Genomic DNA, 24,686 nt, shown 5'->3' on the forward strand with positions numbered 1-24,686 from the left:
CTTAGCACTGTGACAAATGACAACGCGCGGCACGGCGGAGAGAAGCCAAACTGAGCAAGACATCCAAGGAGCTCCCAGCAAAATACCAGATCTGTGTGGTGAAGGCCTTCACCCACGTCCGTCCCTCATTGTGGTTTAATAGCAGAAGCCGAGCCATAAAGAAACAGGAAATTTGACTGTTAGCTACTGTTTAATAAGGAAGCTGAGCGGAGCAGGGCAGACAGAGACGTAAGTGCTGATATTAAGCCTTCGCCCCAGTCTGTCATAAAAAATATAATTAAAAAACATGTTCCCCCCGCTGTAGATTGATAAAAATGTCCCATGACAAACAAGCAGGTATTTCCTCTCAAGTACCTGATACATTTCTTTTACATTTTTCATGCCCTTTCGATCTGCTGGATCGGCTTTCATGCTGATGTGCCACGGAGTGGAGTAACCCTGATGGCGGGATGGAAATTTGGGGATTATTTTACATGCTGAGGAGGAGATGTGAAAAGCACAGGGGTGGGGGGGGAGACCGATTTAGCAATAACACAGAAATCTGAGACCAAAGCTGAAATATTTTCGTATTAATTACCATGGCTGCAGATTGCGTTACCTCTGGCTGTCTCGAGTGAGCCCCACGGTGAAAAAAAGCAATCAAATAAATGAAGAAACGGTCTGGACCTGCGGCCCCGGGGCCCTGGGGAGGGGCGAGGGAGGGAGGGAGGCCAAAAGTCGTCTCTGTTTTACCTGACACCCGTGAAAAGCTCTGGCACAGACTGCAGTAGGACCACAGGCTGCTGTTGTTCGTCTGGGTGACAAACCAGCGGAGGAGGGGTCAAGTACCCACGCCCTGCCCCCCCCCACTCCTCCCACCTGTACTGATCAATTCTATTTTCTAAACCCTGCCCCCTTTAAAAAAATAAAATACACCCTCCCCTTCTGTGACCACTGTAATCACCACCACAAAAGCTATCTAACTTGGGCAAAGTTTAACAGGCCTGAATCTACCTGACGCAATTAAACTATGCATCTGCTCCATTCCTGATGACCAATGAGCATGGTGGGGGCGTGGGGGTGGGGTGTGTGTGTGCGTGTGTGTGGGGGGGGTGGGTGTGTGTGATACATTTCACAGCGTTACAAACAAGCAAAGAGCAGGCTCTGCAAATTAGATGAAATGTAGACTTAATTATTGTGTGTGATAGAGAAAGCAAAGTCTGGGTTTTGACATGTTATTCTCATAATTCAGCTGCTGTAGTTTCAAGCCCTGTGAGAGGAAAGATGCCAGCTCCCTGCTCCTGACTGCTACATGGGGCAGCGTTTGAGGGAAAACAGGCTCTCGCACTGGATGACTGGAAGCTGGTCGTATTTTTGTGTTGTTTGTACCATAAAAATTATGGGCAAGCATCTACATTGCTGCTTAGTAGCTGGCTGGAGTACAAAAGTGTCAAGTCCAAAAAAGGCATCAGCCGTGCTGGAACAATAGGAATAAAATATGGCAATTTTGGAAATCCCGGTTTATTCCAAGCCTGAGGCTGAAAATATTTCCAAAAAGGACCAAGGTGTGTGTGTGTGTGTGTGTGTATTTGTTTGTTTGTGTGTGTGTGTGTGTGTGTGTGGAGGGGGGTTGGCAAAAGCAACAGCTGGGGTTTTTTGATTGGATCATAATTTAGTCACTTTTTCCCCTAAATTTGTGGAACTCCCCCGATAACACATTTACTGTATAATTGACCATCTAACTACAGAATACTGACATGGTTCAATATCAATACGATCGGGGACTTTGTGAGTAACATCCGGCAGTGTATTTATGTGTTTAATGTACTGAGAAGGCTTTTACAAGAACATTTTAGTGACATTGATTCTGATGGCATTGATGAACTCCCTTTCTTCCTTCAGTGTTAAATACCTTCTTTGCCTTTGCCTTTGCCTTTTGAGTTGAGCAGTAGAATTGAGGACTTTTGCATATTTTGCATATCTGGAGATCTTCAGGCAATTTACTTTTAAAATGACAATAGAGGTTAATTTACTTGACACTGAAAAGGATTCAGGCAAGAAACGGGGGAAGCTGGAAAAATGTGTTTTATCTTCTGTGGAAATCTTTCCACTTGGAGTGTTTTAATTCCTTATCCATGACACAAGAGAAAGTCTGAAAAAAAGTGTTTTTGGGTCTGTTCTCACTAGACCTGGGTCAAATATGTCATTGTTTTGGATTCAAATACTTTTCTACACTATATTAAACTTGTCTGGTTTATTGGAATGAAATAGCTATGCTACTATAAGTAAAAAGTATACAGAAATACTCTAAATAAACCCTGCCTTCTGGTCCTCTCGGTTGGCTCAATTGCACCAGGCAAGATCAATCGAGCAAGCATTTGCTCACAAAAACGAATACAAAACAGCTACGTATTTGCCCCAGGTCTGCGACCTCTCGCTGACGGGTTTCCCATCTCTCCCCAGGGGAGGCCTCTGTGCTCCGCGACTATGCAGCCAGCACCATGAACGAGTTCCTGGGCATGTTCGGGTACGACGACCAGCAGGTGAGGGACGAGCTGGCCAAGAAGATCAGCTTCGAGAAGCTGAAAGCAGCTACCTCAGACCCCTCGTCCCTGAGCAGCGAGGAGGCCACCCGCCGCGCCCGCTTCTCCAAGTACGAGGAGTACATCCGCAAGCTGAAGGCCGGCGAGACGCTGCCCTGGCCCGCGCTGCCCGTCAAACCGCTGGACGACCTGGCGCCCAAGATGGCCGCCGCGGAGAAGGGCGCCCTGATGCAGGCCGCCGGCTGCATGCAGAGCGCCGAGGGCCCGATGTACCCGGGGCTGCCCCTGGAGCACAAGCAGGGGCCCCTGAGCGCGCCGCCCCCCGCCGGCCCCTCCCAGATGCAGAGCCTGGCCTCGCGCACGTCCAAGTACGACTTCTTCATCCAGAAGCTGAAGATGGGCGAGAGCCTGCGTCAGCAGAACGGCGGCGCCTACAAGCGGCCGTCCAAGTACGACCTGGAGAACGTCAAGTTCCTGCACCTCTTCAAGCCCGGCGAGGGCAGCCCGGACATGGGGGGCGCCATCGCCTTCAAGACGGGCAAGGTGGGCCGCCCGTCCAAGTACGACGTGCGGAACATCCAGAAGCTGATGCCCGGGAAGGCCGAGCCGAGCCTGGTGCCCAACATCCTGTCCGCCCCTCCCGGGAACTCGGGAACGCCGGGCGCCCTGGGCGCCTCCTTGACCTCGGCCGCCGCCGCCGCCACCGCCGCCGCCACCGCCGCCGCCGCGGGGCCTCCCGGCGTTCCCGCCGACCAGGGGGGCCACCTGGGCTTCAGCGCCTCCGACTACATGAAGTCCAGCTTCTCCAAGACCGACTCCATCACCACGGGAACCGTGTCCTCAGTGAAGTAAGGCTCTCTGCGCGATACGGCTGTGAGCTGGGACTATAGCTGTCGTTTCCCGCTCAGCCTTTCACTGCATGTGTATTTAGTCAATATATATATATATATATATGGTAGATTTGATATTCAAAACCAAATCTGCATGAGGTTTCTTCTTCATCTGGTTTTGAGGAAAATGCTTAATATATCTCAACAGCATATTTGGCAGAGATTGCAGTCTGATATTCCAAATTGTTTTACTTGCCCAGAGAGTTGCCTTTTTAAAATTGCGAACTTGAATTACTATTCCTCTTTTCCGTGGTTTCTCAAATCAGTGTTTCACCCTCCCAGTGTTTCATCCAGTTTACCGGAAGCTTCTGCAGGCTTCTAATACTTGAATTTGAAATTAAAAGTGGCTGTTCCTTGACCACTCCATAAACTATTACACAAATCAAAAAATTTGCTTGGTATAACAAATTGTGTTGGTATTCAAAAGGGAAATAATAAATATTAAATATTATCTATTAATATTTATCATAAGCAGTCCATTGCGTTGATTCACACACCTGAAAATACTTTAGAATTGCACATTGGTTCATAATATCCTCTTCAGTTGGTACTGTTCTCCACTACCGAGTAACTCCTTTAATGTCTTTAAGTTTCATTGACTCTTCTGAAGAGCAAAATGCCATGACAGGCCCTCAGCTTGTGCAGCTATCCAAAGTACGTATGAATGCTGCAGCGTTGTCCCCGAGAGTCCGTGTTTACGCGACGGTTAGCGCACCGCGCCGCGGTTAGCGCGCCGCGGTTAGCGCGCCGCGGTGAATGGCGCTCAGAGCCGATAGACGCGCTGCGCGGTAAGTGTCGGACTCCCATGAAGTGTTTTTACCCACGGTCCCTCTGCCACGGCGGCGCAGAGTGGACCGGCTTCCTCTTTCAGCTGAGGTGTAACAATTCTCACTTTAATTACTTTTTAAACTCCCGGAGAGGAGCCGGGGGCTGAGCGCGGAGGCACTCCGGAGCGGAGCGGGAGGAGTGCGGGGAGTGTGGGGAGTGTGGGGAGGGTGGGGAGGGTGGTGAGGGTGGGGAGCGGGAGGAGTGCGGGGAGTGTGGGGAGCGGGAGCAGTGTGGGGAGTGTGGGGAGTGCGGGGAGTGTGGGGAGGGTCTCTCTCGACGGGCCGCGTGGCGGTGCGCTCCACGCGCGGGGGTAATTGACCTTGTCGCTAGTTAAGGCCTGTCACGTCTCCGCCATCGCCGCGCGGGGCCCGCTGAGGACTGCCGGCCATGCCTGGGTACAGACGTACAGGAGGGCGGGGGGGCTGGGCGCGCTGCCATGACAACAGCCCCCCCCCCCCTTTTTAAGAGCCAGGTTATAACCCCCCTGGTCCTTCTTCCTCCGCACTGCTTGCGTTGAGCTCCAGGGGGCGATCCCGTCCTCTCCGTTCCTCTCTCGCCCACTGCGTGTCCCGGGGACGAGGGCCGCCCTCCTCCGTTATAAAATGGCCACCCGTTTCCCCGCACTCGGCCAGTACGTCTCAGGCCTCTCCTCGTCGGCACGGTGACCACTCCTCTCTTGTACGGGCGAGAGACGGCGGGGGGGGGGAGGGGGCCTCCGGAGGGACACCGCGTTCACTTAAAAAAGTAATAAATAAATAAATGGCAGCGTTTTTTTTTCTCCGGGCTTTTGACCGGCGTCCACATTACTTACCTAATTTTGCATATGTGCACTCTCCTGAAAAAGCGCATGAATGATTTATGCTGCATTTTTCTCTTTATTGTGGGGAGGCCATGCATCAACATGCGCTTTCCCTCCCCTGATTCATTTCCACATGAAAACGTTGTTACACCTCAGAAATGTATATTGATAGCCCGAAGTTTGAAATTGCTTGTAAGTAAATATGGTGTCAGTTTGTTTTTATTAACGACGGGGATCGTTGGCCATTAATCCTCTCTCTTTTGTGCGCTGCATTAGGAACGGCCTGCCACCCGAGAAACCCGTCACCGAGGATGTCAACCTGTACCAGAAATATATCGCCAGGTATGCAAATTGTCTGGATCGCGAAAAAAACGGGTTTCGGGAAAAGTTTAAAATAACCTCTTTTTAATTGAAGTAATATTTTATGCAGTGATAAAGTTGGATCCAGGATTTGGATAGAAGTTTTTTCTGCGCATTGGCCTATAAATTATTAGCTAGCATCTGAGTTTATAGGCCCACGAAGACGAATTGGAAACAGAAGAGGTGAGGCTGGAGAGTAATTGTGAAAATGCACGTCGACCAATCACACAGTCAATCACTGCCCACTCTTGTGCCTCTTCCTGCGCCGAGCAACACTTGCGTTGGCTCGATGGTCTTCCTCAAGGCAAACATAGCGGGGTTCGTGAATGTTCATTGCTTGTTGAAGATCTGTGGACTTTTTCGCCTTGCAGTGTTGTGCGGTTTGGCGTAGGCCAGGGCGGCGAAACGCGCCCCCTTCTCTTAATCGAGAATTAAAGAACCGAGGCCCTGAGTTTCCCCCTTCTTATCCTTCACAGCCCACGCTGACACACAAGACTAGATGCTGAATGATCTAAAACAGAGCCACTTACAAACCGTACAAATCACTGCCAAGGGTCTTACACCCAGCGCCTCACGCCTCGGTATCATTCAATGGGCTTCAGTATCGCGTTCTCCATTCATTTCCAACGGCATCAGAAGGTGATTATGTTTTGTTTATTTGTTTATTTATTCATTTTAAAAAGAAAAAAAGAAAAAAAAACACAATTTGAAAAGCCAAAGTGGCTGTGCTGTTAGTGATTGCTTTGCCAAGCCGTAACGTGAGGGCCGCAAATCAAAGCGCTGGCACCAACAGACGTGCACATTTCCTCGTGCACACACAAAAAAACCCTCCTTGGACTGATTACATTTTGCAAGAAGATTTAATTAAGGAATTTTTAATGAGGCTTCTGCTGGCACTGCCAAGAACTGTTTTGATATTTGCGCTGCATAATGCATAAAATTTGTCTAAACATCTCGGCAGTTGATGCGCGGGGAAGGGAGAAGATAAGCCCAGATACAGTTTCAATTTCCGTGTTGGAAAAAAAGAGAGAGAGAGAAAGGGGAGAGGAGTGGAGGAGAAAAAAGAACAGGGAGAGAACTCGTAAAAAGGGCAAATGTGGCCCGGTGCATTGTGGGGGTGTGGGTGGGGTGGGGGGGTGGGGGGTGTGTGGGGGGGCGGGCGTAAGGGCGGTTCATCGCTTGTTTCGAGGCTAATGAGCGCACTTTGGTGCTAAAAACCCATCTTTGTAAAACGCGCCCACACTCACCTTCCCCCCCCCCTCCGCCCTCCCCCGCCCCCCCACCAAAAAAACGGAAAGAAGTTCTTCATCTTCTCGCAGCGCGGCAGCTTGATGTTTAAAGAGCTTTCCCTGGTAGTGTTTAGTCGCCGGTTTCCCTCTTAAATGCTTTCATGCACCCACCATTGCTTGGCACTTTGATCAGCATGTCTCTATTGTAACGGGAGATGCACAGCAATCTCTGTATCGCTGCGATATTAATATTTAATCTGCCGCTGAATAGTGGTGGGCCATTAGCCCCCTGACGCGGCAGGGGGAATTGTCCAGAGGCACAGCGATACAGCTGGGGGGCGGGGGGGGGGAGGGGGGGCAGGGTGGGCCGGCCTTCCCGTGGGGGCCTGCGTGTACAAAGGCCAGACGTGTCGGGGCAAAGGATGCTGGGAGGCTTTTTGTGTGACGGAGCTGCTGTAGCGATGGCGCTTCTCTTTTCCTCTTTCTAAAGTCGACCCCAAAGCCACCGCAAAACCCCCAGGAGTACCCCCCCCCCCCCCCCCCACCAAAAGCACAGACGCAACCAGCGACACGACCACCAACTTTTAAAAGGTAGTGGATTTGCCGTTCAATTAGCTTAATGAACTCAGCAAAGTGATCTGTGAAAGCTGCCCTGGGATAATCCATGCTATACAGGGGGAGAAAAAAAAAATCTATTACTTAGCTTTTTTCCAACTCACCCCCACCCCCCACCCCTTAGTACTTCAGCAGATGGTGCTCTTGGCAGGAGCAGTGCAAATGTTTATTTGTGTGTTTTTGGATGTAATTGGAGGTTTTTAACAGCCATCATCGTCAGGGTTATAATCAGCCTGTAAACACTCAGGAAATGTGGCGCTTTCCACCGTGGCCGCCAATCTGCAAGAGCCTGGCACGGTTAGACACGCAACGGAGAGGCGAGAACCAGCGGCGAGATGTTGCTCAAAAAACCCTTTCTATTACTCCTAACCTCTCTCTCTGATTAAAGTGGCGCTGTTAACCCGGAGAGCTAAACTCACGATTTGGTGAGGTTTTCTGAAAGCGTGGGCAAATTAATGAATTTCATTTGGGGTTACAGTTTAATAAGAGTCTGCCAACTGCTTTTGAAATAAATTGAACTAATTTCGTCGAAATGGATGTGACTGGAGACTGAGATGTAGCTGTGTGGGTGTGTTGCGTAACCTCTGTGTCTGGGATTACAGGTGTGGACAGGAAGGAAGGGCTGTCACATGAGTCATAGTGCTTATAATTCAGTCATCTGGCCGACCGGCACACTGGTAATTTCAGTTAAAGCGCTGAAATGAATGTGCAATGGGCACCATTGCCATTTAACGGGAGGGCATCGTGTACGGCGTAGTGTATTGATAGCGTATCGTTCCAGCCTCAGAAAGTGATTGTGAAGCGAAAAAACTACGTCTAAAATAAAGGGGCCTACCTCTTCCTCATTCTTGCTTTACACTGTCACCCGATAATGTATTCGGAGAAGGGGGGTCAATAGAATAGTTTAAATCGATGAATTCTTTTGTTGAATAATTATCTTGTTGACTTTCACTATTTGACAGGGGGAATTTTCCATGACTGAGTCTGTGCTTGCAGCTGCCTTAACTCAGATGTTTGCAGTCGCTGAAGCACCTGAACGCTCTCTGCAGCTGCCTTAACTAACGCTCCTACAGCAGCTGCACCACCTGAGCGCTCTCTAACGCCCGTCGCAGGCGAACCGCTCAGCCCCGCGACCATTAGCCGTACGGCGTTCCCATGGAGACCATGGGCGCCTCCGCCGGGGAAGATGGCGGACGGTTTGGCGGGACGGCGCGGCGCCGGCTGACGGGCGACTCGGGGCCGTGACTCCGCGCTTTGACCTTTAACCTCCGCTTTTTGCTTTCAGGTTCTCCGGAAGCCAGCACTGCGGGCACGTGCATTGCGCCTACCAGTACCGAGAGCATTACCACTGCATGGACCCCGAGTGTAACTATCAGGTGAGTGTGTGCCGCGGGAAGGCCCCCCCCGGCCCGGCCCCAGCTCCCCATTCCACAGGGCCCGGAGCCTCCCGTCACCCTGACAAACGAGGCTGTGTCGGCCGAGTAATGTCGTAGTCGAACAACCGCGCTTCAGTGGATCCAGATGTGTGTTCCTCGCCGCACAATTTCCATAAACAACTAAAAAAAAAGAAAAAAAAAAGAACCAGCTCAGCGCCAGGTGTGGTGATGTGAGGACATCTCCGTAATGAAGCGTCCCGCCCAAGGAGAGAGTGAGCGTAGCGCTAACGCCGGGCCCGTTCCGGTGATGGAGAGGCCCGCGCCGCAAGGTGATTTAAATGAGTCGCCACCTCGTTCCGGGACACACACCCGGGCTAGGCCCCGTGCGCCACGGAGAACGCCTCGCCAATATCCGTCAGCTGAACAGGTTATGCCTGCTGGCGCTCGTCCAAACGAGAGAAAAGGGCTTTTTCGAAGCAGCCGGAGAGCGCCGTTGGACTCTGACAATTGGCCTTTTATTCCGGGTTAAATGTAAATACGCTTGAAATATGGTTCCTATTCTCCGCGTGCGAGGACATCTGCCGCAGCTCTGGGGCCGCTTCTAATCCCTCCTCACATTATTAATCTTGTCCTGAAGTCCCGGGAGTTGTCGAGTATGGCACAAATAAAATGGGTCTTAAGCAGATCAAAACAACGACCCGTGTTTGTTCGCCCACACGCGTGATGTGAGAGAGGAGTCATACAAGCAGATTTACAGGAGATGTCTAAAATCACAACAAAATTAGAGCATTATTTATTTATCAGTGTGTTTTTTTCTGAATGGAAACATCACAGTAGCATTACCCTCTGCTGTTTGGGATGTGATGTATATTTTTCAGTTGGTGTTGCAGTGGTGAGCTGTTGAAAAGTGGCACACCGTAGCTGCTACCACTGAATTCTGTTTGCAGATTTTGTTCTGATCTGAGTTTCCTTGCTACATTATCACAATCCTGTAGAGGAGAAATTGAGGAGGCCTTCATCCACACTGCTGAGTGGAAATAATGGGCATTTATTCTTGTGATTCTTTCACATTTAATTAGTAGAAAACCAGTTTTCCGAGTTGATGGGACCCTTTGGTGTTCTTTTGCGTGAATGTGACAGGTGGTCGAATGAAGGAGAATGCACTGGAAAATTCACAAAAGAGTACGCCAAGTCCCAGGCCAGTAAATGTCAGTGACAATATATTGTCAAGCATTCAAGACCACTTAGGATTATTTTCTTGAAAGGCTTTCGCTGGTTTCATTTTCTATTACCTGTTATTCCCGAGGATGTTAAATTGGAAGACGTCCGCCCCGCCCGTCAGTGCAAAATGAGACCTGGAGCCGGGAGTCGGGGATCGCGTTTCAGGGAGACGTCCTCGCTCCACTGTGAATCTCCGATCCCGATCATTTGTAGGCGATAACTCAGGAAACGGCCATGTGAGTCCTGCAACGCTACCCCACCGCCGGCCCCCTGCTGTTCACTCCTTTCATGGGCTGGGCTCCCTGGCCACTGTGTGCCCAATCCTAAAATAAATGTAGCAAGCGCTCGCGAAACCTGGTGACGTATACGGCTTAACACCGGTCATTTATTTCACAAAATTCCCCCCGTTTTCCCTACCTTCCAGCTGTCATTTTTTGTTTACTTTTTTTCCGTTTTTTTTTTTTTTTTTTCAGGGGCGGCTTTTTTGAGTCCAGCCATATCTGCCTTCACGCTGTTCTTTGTTTAGCCAGCTTGTCAGAACTTAAATATGTTCATTTCAACAACGTGACGACAACAATGTACAGCACACATGACAGCCAGTAGTTAGTAGCAGGTCGCTTCCCGCACTCTTCTACTTTGTGTATTAAATCAATAAGGGCTTCAAAGCGATAGGAGATCTGACGACATTTAATAAATGAAAAGCATGCCATTAGTTGTTGTTATTTTCTCCCTAGTGTAAAATATGCTCAACAGACGAGCAATTAGTGTAAGTGTTTTAGAGAACTGATTATTCTTTCAACTTTTTCGCCGTATTTTTTTTTTCCCCCCTCTCCACTCCCCAATTTACATGCATGTTTAAAAAGATGGATTAAAATTGGACAGACTCATTGATTTGTGCTTCTATGGTTTCAGTTCCTGTAACATCAGCTTAAACCCAATTACAGCAGATTTGGTTGCTCCAGTCTCTCTGGAGAAAGTAGTGTTTTTTCTGGCTCTGCTGTGGCGTAGGAGGGTTTTAATTTTGACGGGGGTATCGTAGCACATTCTCTCATTATTACATTCTAACCCGGCAAGAAAACCATGCTTTAATGCTTTAATTAAAACTGGAATCATATCTCAAACGGGGGAATTAAAAAGGGAAACATTTTGGTTTGTTTGTTTGTTTGTTTGTTTGCTGTTCCTTTTCCCTTTGCACGTTTCAAAACCATCTGCACGGAACAGGGTTTCTCTGAAGCCGAGAACACCACAGCCATGATCTTGCATGTCAAGTGATCTGTCTTAATTAAAAAATGGGAAACTCGAGATAATAAAGGCAATGGCTTCCAGTTCCAGAAATATGTTTAAGCCGAGACTTGCTGTACCTGGGGTGAAAAAAACTCCAGTGGGGGAAGGGGGCTGGGGGGGCGGGGGGTGATTTGAGAGGCGCAGAGGAAGTGGATGGAGAGGTAAGTGTGTGAAGGCCAGGGGGACCTCTTCTCTGGCGGACCGACAGCGAAGAGCTCTGCCAATTGGCTCCTGCGCTCCACAGCTGTTGCCAGAGCGATAAAAGGACCTGTTGCTGCTCCCCACCCCACCCCCCCCTAACCCTCCCCGAAATCGGAGGGACAAAGCCGGCCAACCTGTTGCCTGTGTGCTGTCTCCCTGGCAGAGGTTCACCAGTAAGCAGGACGTGATCCGCCACTACAACATGCACAAGAAGCGCGACAACTCCCTGCAGCACGGGTTCATGCGCTTCAGCCCCCTGGACGACTGCAGCGTGTACTACCACGGCTGCCACCTGAACGGGAAGAGCACGCACTACCACTGCATGCAGGTAACGCTCTCACACACACACACGCTCTCACACACACACACACACACACTCACACACACACACTCACACAAACACACACACACACACTCACACACACACACACACACACACACACACTCACACACACACACACACACTACCACTGCATGCAGGTAACGCTCTCTCACACACACACACACACACACACACACACTCATACACACACACACACACTACCACTGCATGCAGGTAACGCTCTCTCACACACACACACACACACACACACACACTCATACACACACACACACACTACCACTGCATGCAGGTAACGCTCTCACACACACTCACACACACACACACACACACTCACACACTACCACTGCATGCAGGTAACGCTCTCACACACACACTCACACACACACACACACACACACACACACACACACACACACACACGCACACACTACCACTGCATGCAGGTAACGCTCTCACACACACACACACACACACACACTACCACTGCATGCAGGTAACTCTCTCACACACACACACACACACACTATCACTGCATGCAGGTAACTCTCACACACACACACACACACACACACACACTACCACTGCATCCAGGTAACTGTCTCACACACACACACACACACACACACACACTACCACTGCATGCAGGTAACTCTCTCTCACACACACACACACACACACACACTACCACTACCACTGCATGCAGGTAACTCTCACACACACACACACACACACACACACACTCACACACACACACTCACACACACACACATACACACACACACTCACTCACACACTCACTTACACACTCACACACACACACTCACACACACACACTCACACACTACCACTGCATGCAGGTAACTCACACACACACACACACACACAAACACACTCACACACTCACACTCTCACACACACACTCACACTCACACACTCGCACACACACACACACTACCACTACTGCATGCATGTAACTCTCACACACACACACACACACACTCACACACACACACACTCACACACTCGCACACACACACACACACACACACACTACCACTGCATGCATGTAACTCTCACACACACACACACACACACACACACTACCACTGCATGCAGGTAAAACACACACTCACACATTCACACACACACATACACACACACACTCACACACTCACACACTCAGACACACGCACTCACACACACACACACACACACACTACCACTGCATGGAGGTAAAACACACACTCACACACTGACACACACATGCACACACACACGCACACTCACTCACATACACACACACACACACACAGAAACACACACAGACACACACACACGCAGAGATAGACATGCACACACACACTGACAGGCCATGCAGTCAGTAACACACTGTATGTACTTAATGCAGTTCCAGGGCTGCTGTGCGACATGCCCTTCAGTTGGGCAACATACAGGAGACCTACTGCGCTTTTCTGAAAGGGTACGCCAGCCTAATTTTAAGTATCTGTCTCTATGCCATTATCATCCTGAAGCAGCGACCAGCGTGTATAATTAGCCTTTGATTTACTTGCATCTGTGTCCATTCCAGTCTGGGCGCAGGCTGTCTCTGAACTCCCTCTAAAATGCACAGATCATATGCATTCCCGTTCCTTTCAACTCCCCCTGTGCGCTTGTCAAAGTCCTAAAAAAGTGACGGCCCCAAGTTTGGGTTTGCGTGTCCCATCGCTGGGGGCAAGATGGCGGTTTACCGAACGGCACACGAGTCTGGGCGAAACGCTTGAGCCTCAGAAGACAAGAGGGATCGTCTCTCTCCCCCAGACAGCTCCACGCACAGCTGACAAAGGCAAATCATGATCTACACTGGCAGTCTGCGGAAGGATTGAGATGTGTGCGCCTTAACTGCGTCTATAAAAGGGAATTACATTTCTTCCACTTTTTCCATTAAGCCTAAATTGCCATTTAAGAGCAGTCTTCATTCGTTTGACAAAAGGTGTCATAAAGTAAATAAAAGAAAAATTAAAAGGACGAACATTAAGCAGTCCTGTGTTTCCCCCGCTCTCTTTCTCCTTAATTGGCATGGATAAAATTCAGTTAGCTGTTTATATAAACTTAACATTTTTCATCTTTTAGTACCAAGCAGCGAGTTGAAGATTATTCCCCACCAGATTTGTTTAATTTTTTTTACATCTGCTTATTTTCAAGGTGTCATGGCGCAGAGTGTTTCCCGCTGGAGCAGGAGCGGCCTGGGTGGATGGCGGGAGATATATTCTTTCTTAAACCCCCCCTAACGGGGTAATTGTTATTAGACATTTCAGCGCTTGTTTTAACAGCCCTGAGAACCCGCAGATGTTGGCACCCGTTGGCCAGATTTACGGGGGAAAAAAACAGAGTGGCATTTTTTTCATTGTTTGACTCAATATGGTGAAGTTGCCCGGTTTGCGCAGGTGAAAAGTGCCAGAGATGATATACAAGCAGCGGTTTTAATTCAAACACGAGCTGTTTTTCCTCTGACCCTGAGTGCTTCTGAGTGCTGCTGTGTAACAGAACATTTCAGACCGGGGGGAAAAGTGACAGCCACATGCCCACTCCCCCCTCCACCCCCGACCCTGTGCATTTATAACCCAAGCTGCAGCGTGGAAGCGACTATAGTTCCCTAATACAGTCCTCCTGCCCGATTGGCTGATTTTAGAACGCTATGGAAAGGTGGCACAAACTTCGCATTATCACGTCCTGTCCTCAGACACTTGTGTCTGAAAGAGCTCGTGTTTTCAGACACCTTGCGATCCGCTGTCACCCAAATTATTTTCGGTGTGGCGACTCCGCGGCGCTTTTGTAGAACGTGTGGGAACGCGTGGCGTGTTTGTGAGTTTTTACTACGTGTGGGGAGACCTGCTGAACGGTTAGCCGAGCGTGAGAGCAGGGCGGCAGGCTGCATTTAGGTCACCGGAATCTGCGCTGCCCACACAGAAGCGCATTTTCGAGGCAAGCTATTTTTATTTTTCTCTCTCGTCGTACTGCTTGTGCAATCGCGCCGGATCAAAGTTTTTTGCGCGTAGTCGATTGTTGCAGTCACTGTCGCCCTGCTCAGTTTCCTGACTGCTAACTCCTGCGAGCATGGGTGCTGTCCTTTCATTTGACACGTTTAGAAAAATGAGAACAGCGGTGGAGAATAGCGGGTCAGGAACTGGGCTTCTAACCTAAACCTGCAGGTTTCATTTACAGATAGGTGTTGTACCCTTGAGCACAGTACTTAACCTGAATATGCTTCAGCACAAGCCCAGCTGTGTTCATGCATACTGTGTGAAAATGCTGTGTAAATTGTTGTGTAATTCTCTCTGGAAAAGAGCTTCTGCTTAACGTTTCAAAATCAGGCTACCACTGGTGCAGTGCCGAGTGTAATCAAATCTCGGTCCTCATAGTCTGGTTTTCTACCCTCCCTTTACGTGGGAGTCAGGTGTGAACAATCTGGCCAATCAGTAGCTCAAACTGTTCAGCCAATTACCAGGTCCAGATTTGCTGATGGCTGGCCTAGTGTGGTAGGTGCTTCTCAGGGTTAAACCCGTGTTCCTCTCCCTTTGCAGGTGGGGTGCAACAAGGTGTACACCAGCACGTCCGACGTCATGACTCACGAGAACTTCCACAAGAAAAATGCACAGCTTATCAACGACGGCTTCCAGAGGTTCCGGGCCACAGAGGACTGCGGTACTGTGGACTGCCAGTTCTACGGGCAGAAGACCACCCACTTCCACTGCAGGTACCGACCCACTTCCACTGCTGGTCCGGATCGGGTGTCGCACCCGGGAACACCCTCAGAAAGAAGGGTTCTTTGGCTTGATCCACTGGGGAACCATTTTAGTTCTTTATGGATCCCTCTGTCAGAGTGTGAAAGCTTTCAGACAAAGAACCGTTTTTTCCCTGACAAAGAACCCATTAACTAGATGGGGTTCTTTTATGAAATCACAGGGTTCCTATTGGAACCATTTTTTTCTGAGAGTGTACCGCAAGGTGTGTAGGCCCGAATGACCCACCCGACTCTTAACGCACTTTAAATTCACACTACGGGCACAGGCCTTACCTGCAGATCACAAGCCACACACTTCCCTTTAAAAAAGTGGCTGAATATCATTATATCGCCTTCCCAACTCCTTCCCCTAATGTGAAAACACCTTTCTTGACGTTTTTCATAGTTTAGTCCTTATAACCTTAATTTTTTCACGCGGTTCCTGTGTTATAACCTGTGGAGAAAAAAGGTAGCTATTTATTAATATGCATAAGAACATGGTGGCGGTGTGACAATATGTGAAAACTCCCACCGAGTGTTAAAATCTGACTTCATGTGCCGTAGTGTTTAGATAATTAATGATTTCCTTTAGACATTTAAAATTACCTTGACTGGTGGCAGCGAGAGAGTGCATCTGAATGTGCTGAAGAAGAATCAAAGACAGAGTTGAAACAAGTTAGGAAGTTGAAAGAACGCAATTATGGTTTTCCTCACAAAAGAAGAGGCTTTGTAGTTTCTTCAAATATAAAGGAGCTGCAATGGAGAAGGGCTTTGCAGCAAAGGAATAATTGATCCATCGCCTTAGTGGAGGTGGGGAGATGGTCGGGGCCGAACGTGGTAAACTGTAAGCACCGGCTCAAACCAAAATCAATCGCCAAACATGGGCTATGCAGCTAGGCCATGCTGTTCATATCATTGTCTTGTACAGTGTGTAGTGTGGCAATGGGAATGTCCCATTCGGTTGGCCTCATTGAGAAATAATTCCCTAAAAATTCCCACTCTTCCTCCAGGCGCCCCGGGTGCACCTTCACCTTCAAGAACAAGTGCGACATCGAGAAGCACAAGAGCTATCACATCAAAGACGACGCCTACGCCAAGGACGGCTTCAAGAAGTTCTACAAGTACGAGGAGTGCAAGTACGAGGGCTGCGTCTACAGCAAGGCCACCAACCACTTCCACTGCATCCGCTCAGGCTGCGGCTTCACCTTCACCTCCACCAGCCAGATGACCTCGCACAAGCGCAAGCACGAACGCCGGCACGTGCGCTCGTCCGGCGTGCTGGGCCTCGCCTCCTCCTTCCTCATGCCCAAGGAGGAGCCCGAGGAGTCCAGCAACGACGACCTGATGGACTTCTCCGCCATCAGCAGCAAGAACTCCTCGCTCAGCGCCTCGCCCACCACCCAGCCCTGCTCCTCCGGGCCCCACCTGCTGCCCACCCCCACCACCGCCATCTCGTCCAGCCACACCATCAAGCCCACCTCCTCCCTGCCGCCCGGCGGGCGCATGTCCAGCCTGCTCTCCCAGGCGCTGCCCAGCAACATGCCCGTGGCCCTGGCCCTGTCCAACTCGGGCATGTCCGGCTCCAACCCCTTCTTCCCCCTGCTGCCCCGCCTGCCCCTGCAGCTGCCCCCCTCGGCGGCCAGCCTGATCTCAGCCGCCAGCTCCTCCGCCCACTCCATGCCCACCGACTCCCACTCCCAGTGCTCCTCCGCCACTGGGGAGGCCACGGCCTCCACCCCCACCTCCTTCTCCGCCGCCTCCATCATGGAGAAGATCTCCGCCAGCAAAGGGCTGATATCCCCCATGATGGCCAGACTGGCAGCCGCTGCCCTCAAGCCCTCGGGAGGCCTGGACACAGGTTAGTGACCCGCCGTCGAAGTGCTCCACACGGATGGGGGGGGGGGGGATTCGGTTTAGACTGGCCCAGTGTCGCCAACGTCTTAGTATGCAAATATACTGCTGTATGTCAGGGCTGCCCAGTCCTGCTCCTGGAGATCTACCGTCCTGTAGGTTTTCACTCCAACCCTAACGAAGCACACCTCGTTCAACTGCTAGAGATCTGCAGCAGTTCTGCAGGCAAAAATATGTTATTAATGAGAGAGGTCACAGGAAGGTGACAGTAACTCAAATAACCACATGTTACAGCAGTGGTGTGGAGAACAGCATCTCTGAACACACAGCACGTCAAACCTCTAAGTGGATAGGCTACAGCAGTAGAAAACAAATAAGTCTAAAAAATAAGTAATAAATTCCTAATAAAGTGAGTATATATTAAGAGTCTGTGACCTCAGTTTCTGGAAAGCTATAGTATGCTGTGTTACTGTACATTTTCACAGATTAAACCCAGGAAAACCATGCAAATGAAGTTCCCTATGAGTTATCCAAGAATTGTTGAGTAACAACAAAAACCGGCAGAACCTGCAGCTCTACAGGACCAGGAACTCGACTGGGGTTTCAGTTAAAATGTTCTGCATGTGTGCTCATGCTTTGGCATGTTCTTTTTAATCATTCATCCGCCTTGTCCATGGAGAAAGGCGCTGGCCTCACAGTATGTCACACCAGAGGTAGCAAAGCCACATCCTGTTCCTCTTCTCCCACTCTCTCGTTTTTCGGTATTCTTTTTTTTTTTTCCGGAGCGGGCGGTAATCGGGACCGAGAGTGCACGCACAGGTCACCCTCGTACGGAGGGCGGGGAGGTTAGGGAGACGGACGCGTTACACACGTCTCCACTCTCAGGTTTAAGAGAAGCGTCTCGGGCGCGGCGGCTCAGCTCGGCGTCCCCGGCCTCTCAGTGAAGTGATCACTTCATTGATACTGAGAAATACACGCGCAGATAAATGCCCCGGCGGTAGGCGCGGGCCCCCGTGAAGCCGGCTAATGTCATTCAGAGCAGGCTCCCGGGGCCTGTGTTCAACATGTTTCCTCATCAGTGGACTCTTATCTGCGCCTGCATTCGTTCCGAGCAAATGGAGGCTGAATAAAATTAAGTTCAGAAATTGAAAGTACAAAACATTTTTTTTTTTTTTTAATGCAAACTGATAAAAACAGGAATCACTCAAGTAGAAATGACCCAGAGCACCAGAGCTGTCAGGGAGACTGAGCTCTCTCTCTCTCTCTTTCTCTCTCTCTCCCTCTCTCTATCTATCTATCTCTATCACTCTCTTTTCCTCTCTTTCTCTCTCTCTCACTCTCTTTTGCTCTTTTCTCTTTGTGCCTCTCTTTTGCTCTATTTTATCTCTGTCTCTCTTCTACCTCTCTCTCTCTCTCTACCTATCTCTCTCTCTCTTTCTCATTTCTGCAAGAATACATGCATTGGTTTCAATGCCTAAGTGAAAGCCACATGTGGCTTTGCTCAACTCACTCACAAAAAAAAAAAAAAAAAAGTTTTTTCGCTTTTTTTTTGTCTCACATTGTGCACAACTACCAACACTTTAAGACCAAATATGTCAGAGCACATGCCCTGTATGTCCTGTACGTAAATAAAAAATAATACATGTAATAAAATCCCTTTGTGCTTCCTGACACAAAACAAAGAAGGCAGTATCTATATGAATGACTCTAAAGAGTCACTGTAGTTTGCCTGATGGGAGCGTGGAAGGCCAGTGTGGGCTGTGCACTCGGTGAGACTATGAGGGCCGCCTGTAGCGTAGTGGTTAAGGTAAAGGACTGGGAGACGCAAGGTCGGTGGTTCTAATCCCGGTGTAACCACAATAACCTCCTGCTTAGTCTAATCAACTGTACGTCGCTCTGGATAAGAGCGTCTGCCAAACGCCTGTAATGTAATGTAATGTAATGACTCACGCAGGTGAGACGCGGTGTGGGTTAGATGGAGCTGAACGCGGGGAGGGGGATTAAGGCCCGCTCGGAGGAGGGCGCGCCCTGGGAGACCGGGGCAGCTGCTCTGGGCCCTGTCACGTACTCCTCCTCTGGGCCCCGAGCAGGTACTGAGCAGGGGGAGAGGGTGTAAGCAGGAGCGACACCACAGATGGTGTCACTTCCCACCGAGAGCGTGCGTGAGCCACGAACAGCCTTTGTTTGCGAACCATCGCTGTTGGGCTCTACAGACACATCGCGTGAAGCCTTCCGCCACTCTACAGACACAATGCGTGAAGCCTTTTGCCGCTCTACAGACATGCCGCGTGAAGTCTTCCATCATTCTACAGACGCATCGTGTGAAGTCTTCCGTTGCCCTACAGACACATCGTGTGAAAAGGCTTCCACTCTCCAGCTCTCTTTTTAAAAAAAGAGAAAGACGTTGAGCTCATTTAAGAAGAACACAGCCCCATACTTTGTGCCAAATAATGCAAGTTTGAGTCGGTCACTTGTGGAAAAACTGAAGAGGAAGTGGTTAGGGTTCAGAGTTTGAAAGGTGAAAAACAACTCAGGACTGTGGCTATTTTCACTTCATTTAATGTTTGTTGGGGGTATGCAGATTCCACCCTATTGAGCCATTTCTTGTAAGCATGAAAAAAACACAAACCACAGTTCAGGGTATAGCTGTTTTGAAACTAGAAAAAAAATGTTGTACTGACTAGAAGGAATACAAATATATACTTTTAAACAGCGGAATATTTTTAATTCATCATTCACCCTTCATTTAGCGTTTCACACCAATTTACCCCAAAGTGTTTTGCTAAGTTGTGGTTTTTAAAAAAGATCCAGACATCTGAAGGGTATGCTAATTAGACACGCAGTACAAATGATCTCTCGCTAGCGCTGCAACTTAGCAGGGGTAATTACACGCTAGAACATTATTCCTGGAGAACTTCCAGAAAATTGTCACTCTGAGATCAAACTGGTTGCTTTTTTCTTTTCTTTTCTCTTTTTTTTTTAAGGGTCATGAGCGCCTTTGCTAAGATAACTGTGATCCAGAAATGTTTTTATTGGACTTTCCCTGGTTCCTGTGCAATGAACATAACTGTCTGTTACTTCAGACAGTGTCTGTCAAGCCCTTGACCTATAGCGGCTGCCTTGACCACTCCACTTTTATTGGTCGGAGCTGTGCTTTTGTTTAACTGAATGTTAAGGCCAGGGGTGTAAGGTCACGCATTGTGATTGGCCATTCCTCCTTTGGTTCGTGTGTGAAGTGCTGTCTTGATTGGGCGGGGGGGGGGAGGCTGAATGTCTAACGTCAAGGACATTAGTCATTGACCAGGCAGCGATCAGGCAGTTTGTGCTGACAGCAAAGCTACCTTAGCGGAAAAACCTCTGCCATTGTCAGAACGATTTGAGCCGGGAGGATTGACGGCGTTAAAGAATAACCCCAGAACTTGGATAAACAGACGCTCAGTTCTGGTCTTCATCTTCTTTTTAAATGATGCGTCTCTGTTGTGGCTTCGTGTCCGCGGTAATGTGGTATTGGTGGTCTACTACGGTCCGCATCGGTAGGCCGGTTCTCTGCGGGGTCGTTGTCCTTCGCAGGCCTGTAGGCCCCCGGGCCCGGCCAAGGGCATGGGCTGGGGCTGCGTCCTTGCCTGTCACGATTCCTCAAAAGGCCCTGCTCCCCAAACAACGTGCCCCCTCTCGCCGAAACCCAATCACCGCCACGGCACTCAGCCCGCCGGATGAAAGGTTGCGCCGGGGACTGTCCTCTTAGTGTTCCCCTTTTTTAATAAAATACCACTTACTGTCTGCGAAAAAGCAGCGCTCCCTCTGCATAGCCCCGGGACAAATTAATATTTAAATCACTGGGGGATAGTGGAGAGAGCCAGGGCCATATTCCTGTCAGCGTCCTCCCCTTTCCCTCTTTCTACATCTTTTTTTTTTTCTTTTCTGTCTCTCTCGCCACATCCGCTGAATACCTATCCTGAAAATCCGATCGAGAGGTCACACTGTTTGAACTGATCTGATTGGCTGTCACCTCCAATCTGACCGGCATTGGCAGATGTCCCTTTTGGGCATGCTCAGTGGCACTGGCTGCCGTCCGTTGCCAGGCCAACGAGGACACGCGAAGGTGGGAGGGAGGGGCGACCAGTCTGAAACTGCCACTTTCCGTCAGCGTTAGCATCCTGTGTAATGAACAGTTAAGAGGCAGGCCGGCAGATGAGCTCTGACAAGCACCGCTGAAAAAGGAGTCTTTCCCCTCATTCCTCCCTCCTCTTAGTCACCACTTAAAAGCCCGGTAGCCTTGACGGCCTGACATAATTTCGCCATAATTATCACTCCGAGTATCGTTTTTGGCTGGGACAGAAGTCAGAATGGATCTCGTCACGGTCATAATGATGCTGACCAACAATAATGGGTGTTTGTTTCTTCTCTCTCTCTCTCTCTCTCTCTCTGTCCTCTCTCCTTTCTCTCTCTCTCTCTCTCTCTCTGTCCTCTCTCTCTCTCGCTCTCTCGCTCTCTCTCTTTGGTTCTCCTCAGGGAACGGTCCGCACGTTCCGGCAGGCCGGTTTAATCTGGTTCAAGTGAAGCAGGAGCCGGTGGACGTGACCTCAGGAGCCTCCCAGGACTCCATACAGGAGCACAGCCTGGACCTGAGCAAGAAGGATCACAGGTACGGCTAAACCCACGGGCCCCACAGATCCCCCACGGGCCCCACAGAGCCCCCACGGCCCCCCCAGAGCCCCCACGGGCCCCACAGAGCCCCCCCCAGAGCCCCCACGGGCCCCACAGAGCCCCCCCCAGAGCCCCCACGGCCCCCCCAGAGCCCCCCCAGAGCCCCCATGGGCCCCACAGAGCCCCCACGGCCCCCCCAGAACCCCCACGGCCCCCCCAGAGCCCCCACGGGCCCCACAGAGCCCCCCCCAGAGCCCCCACGGGCCCCACAGAGCCCCCCCCAGAGCCCCCACGGCCCCCCCAGAGCCCCCCCAGAGCCCCCATGGGCCCCACAGAGCCCCCCCCAGAGCCCCCACGGGCCCCACAGAGCCCCCCCCAGAGCCCCCACGGGCCCCACAGAGCCCCCCCCAGAGCCCCCACGGCCCCCCCAGAGCCCCCCCAGAGCCCCCATGGGCCCCACAGAGCCCCCACGGCCCCCCCAGAACCCCCACGGGCCCCACAGAGCCCCCACGGGCCCCACAGAGCCCCCACGGGCCGCACAGAACCCCCACGGGCCCCACAGAGCCCCCACGGGCCGCACAGAGCCACCCGGCCTCAGCTGCAGAGGTCCCGCCGGACAGTCAGGCCTGGGGGGATGTTTGACAAAGCTAGGACTCCTGAGGTAGCTGGATACCTGCACTGGGTAAAACCCGGAACCCCTCCCAAAACCTGGAACATGGACTGAAGTAAAAAGAGCTGTTCAGTGCAGTTATCCAGCTAACTCAGTAATCCTGAGTAAACTCTCTCAGTAAACTCTGCCCTGCCCTCTTACCGTGTGATTCACTGTTTATTCCTCAGTGAAACCCCCATGATGATTCATCTAAAAGTGTCTTTGTGAAAAGACCCTCTCTGGTTAATGTGTCTACCATGAAGGGACCTGTCCCATGTTTCAGACAGTGTCCGGTGTGTGTGTTGACTCAGTCAAGTCAAGTCACATTTATTTATGAAGCACATTTAAAATTACTGCCATCAACCAAAGTGCTGTACAATTCCTACTTACTATATATGTAAAAAAAAGAAAAAAAAAGAAAAAAGAAAACAAAAAACTGTACATTATTCCATAGAGTCAAATGTTCAGTGTTACATCAACTCCCTATTGGAGTACACAGTATGTACATGGTTAGACTTTAATTAACACTGGGCAGAATTAAAATGAACCTATTAAAAAGCTGCTTTCTTATTTCTCATTTTGTGTAAAATCTATAATGTTCACTTTGTCCGCACAGTTACAGTACTGGCACCAGCACTGTGATGTTAAATTTGCTTCCCTTTCTTTCTTTTTTTTTTGCTCTTTCGAATTTCCAAAAGTTGTTTACACAAATGCACACTGGAGCAATTTCCACTTTTTTTCAAGCCTCCCCTTCAAGTTCAGTTTTGTTTTATATCATTTTTATTTCACAAAGAAGTCTTTTCTCTTCATTGCCTATCCTGGCAGTCTGTGATAAATGTTAATATTTACTGTTCTCATGCAAATCTTGACTAAACATTGTTCATTTTCCTTGTTCCAGTAATGAATCAAACGGACATCCTGTACCGGGAAATACATCTCTTTTATCCTCGCTTATGAATAAGGTAAGATCCATCCATCACGCAGTTTCATCCCAAGACAAATTAGCAGGCCGCAGAGGGGGCTGTTTGTTTTTTAATGTTTCACCGCTAATAAGATGAGTTTGTACCATTTAAATTTTCCAGCCATTTTTCATACGGTGTAATTTCAGCCCACCGCTCACAAATTAATATAATGAACCGGTAGCTGGATGCCACACCAGATATATAGAGATGTTTGTTTTTTGATGAGCTGTTTTGAACTCTGCATGCATTTTCCCTCCTCCTCCTCTTTTCCCCTCCCTTCGCTCTGTCTTTATTTATGGAGTTTGTAAATTATTTGATTAAGAAGCAAAAATAAAATAGAAAAACCGTCACCCTCATTTTTTTAAAAGAGTAAACGGTCGGGGAAGGATATTTAAACATTGTGTGTTTTTGCGGAGATTAAAATGGACAGTGTTTTAATCATACATCTTTTCAGACAGAAATAAATGTAGTGTAAGGATCCATTACCTTGATGATTTAAAGAGGTATCAAAATCCATTTTTCCTGTAGCATCGCAGGCCGCCTAAGAGCTTTTTTTCCCCCCGCCATGTTTGGACGCGGCTGTGAATCTTCCAGCGCGGCATCCAGTGCCTCCTGACAGGCGATGTTTGAATCCAAAAGTGTTATTCAGACGACCTATGACCTGTCTGCTGGATGGGGCCTTTTGGAGCCTTATTGCGGCTTCGGCTAATCGCGTTATCCGCGCGCGGAGACGCCGGCGGCAGGCTCGTCGAGCGCACATCTGCCCGCGCTCAGCTCAGCTAGCAGCGGTTGTGAGCAGAGGACTAGAAGGTTCTATCTGCGTTCTGAGTAGTTTTGAGATATTGAGCTTCAGTGAATAGGCTCCAAGCAGATACAACCTTTTACTTTTTTTTTTACTTTTATATATAATTTTGGTATAAAATCTCACGTGTATTTAGTGCCCTAAACATATTTTAGGACAACATATTTATGACACTCATTTTTGTCAAAAGTCTCAGGTAGAACTTAACTTTAGTGCTTAATGACTGGGTGTGTGTGTGTGTGTGTGTTACAGATATCACAGTGCTTAATGACTGGGTGTGTATGTGTGTGTGTGTGTGTGTGTGTGTGTATGTGTTACAGATATCA

The 24,686-nt window shown here is 49.6% G+C and overlaps 1 protein-coding gene across 5 annotated transcripts in view; it reads left to right on the top strand.

Annotated features, from left to right (window-relative positions):
- Window positions 1-24,686, top strand: part of casz1 (castor zinc finger 1) — a 98,358-nt gene that overhangs the window by 60,089 nt on the left and 13,583 nt on the right. For 2 of the 5 annotated variants that reach the window (XM_061258822.1, XM_061258827.1), the window contains exons 3-10: window positions 2,443-3,370; window positions 5,316-5,381; window positions 8,529-8,619; window positions 11,489-11,653; window positions 15,250-15,422; window positions 16,460-17,307; window positions 21,813-21,945; window positions 23,495-23,558. In XM_061258822.1, coding sequence (XP_061114806.1) covers window positions 2,443-3,370; window positions 5,316-5,381; window positions 8,529-8,619; window positions 11,489-11,653; window positions 15,250-15,422; window positions 16,460-17,307; window positions 21,813-21,945; window positions 23,495-23,558 — 2,468 coding nt within the window. The remainder of the gene's footprint in view (window positions 1-2,442; window positions 3,371-5,315; window positions 5,382-8,528; window positions 8,620-11,488; window positions 11,654-15,249; window positions 15,423-16,459; window positions 17,308-21,812; window positions 21,946-23,494; window positions 23,559-24,686) is intronic. The other 3 variants (XM_061258823.1, XM_061258826.1, XM_061258824.1) reach the window with 3 other exon arrangements.

Source organism: Conger conger, chromosome 10, assembly GCF_963514075.1.
Source record: "Conger conger chromosome 10, fConCon1.1, whole genome shotgun sequence".
NCBI classification, from domain to species: Eukaryota; Metazoa; Chordata; class Actinopteri; order Anguilliformes; family Congridae; genus Conger; species Conger conger.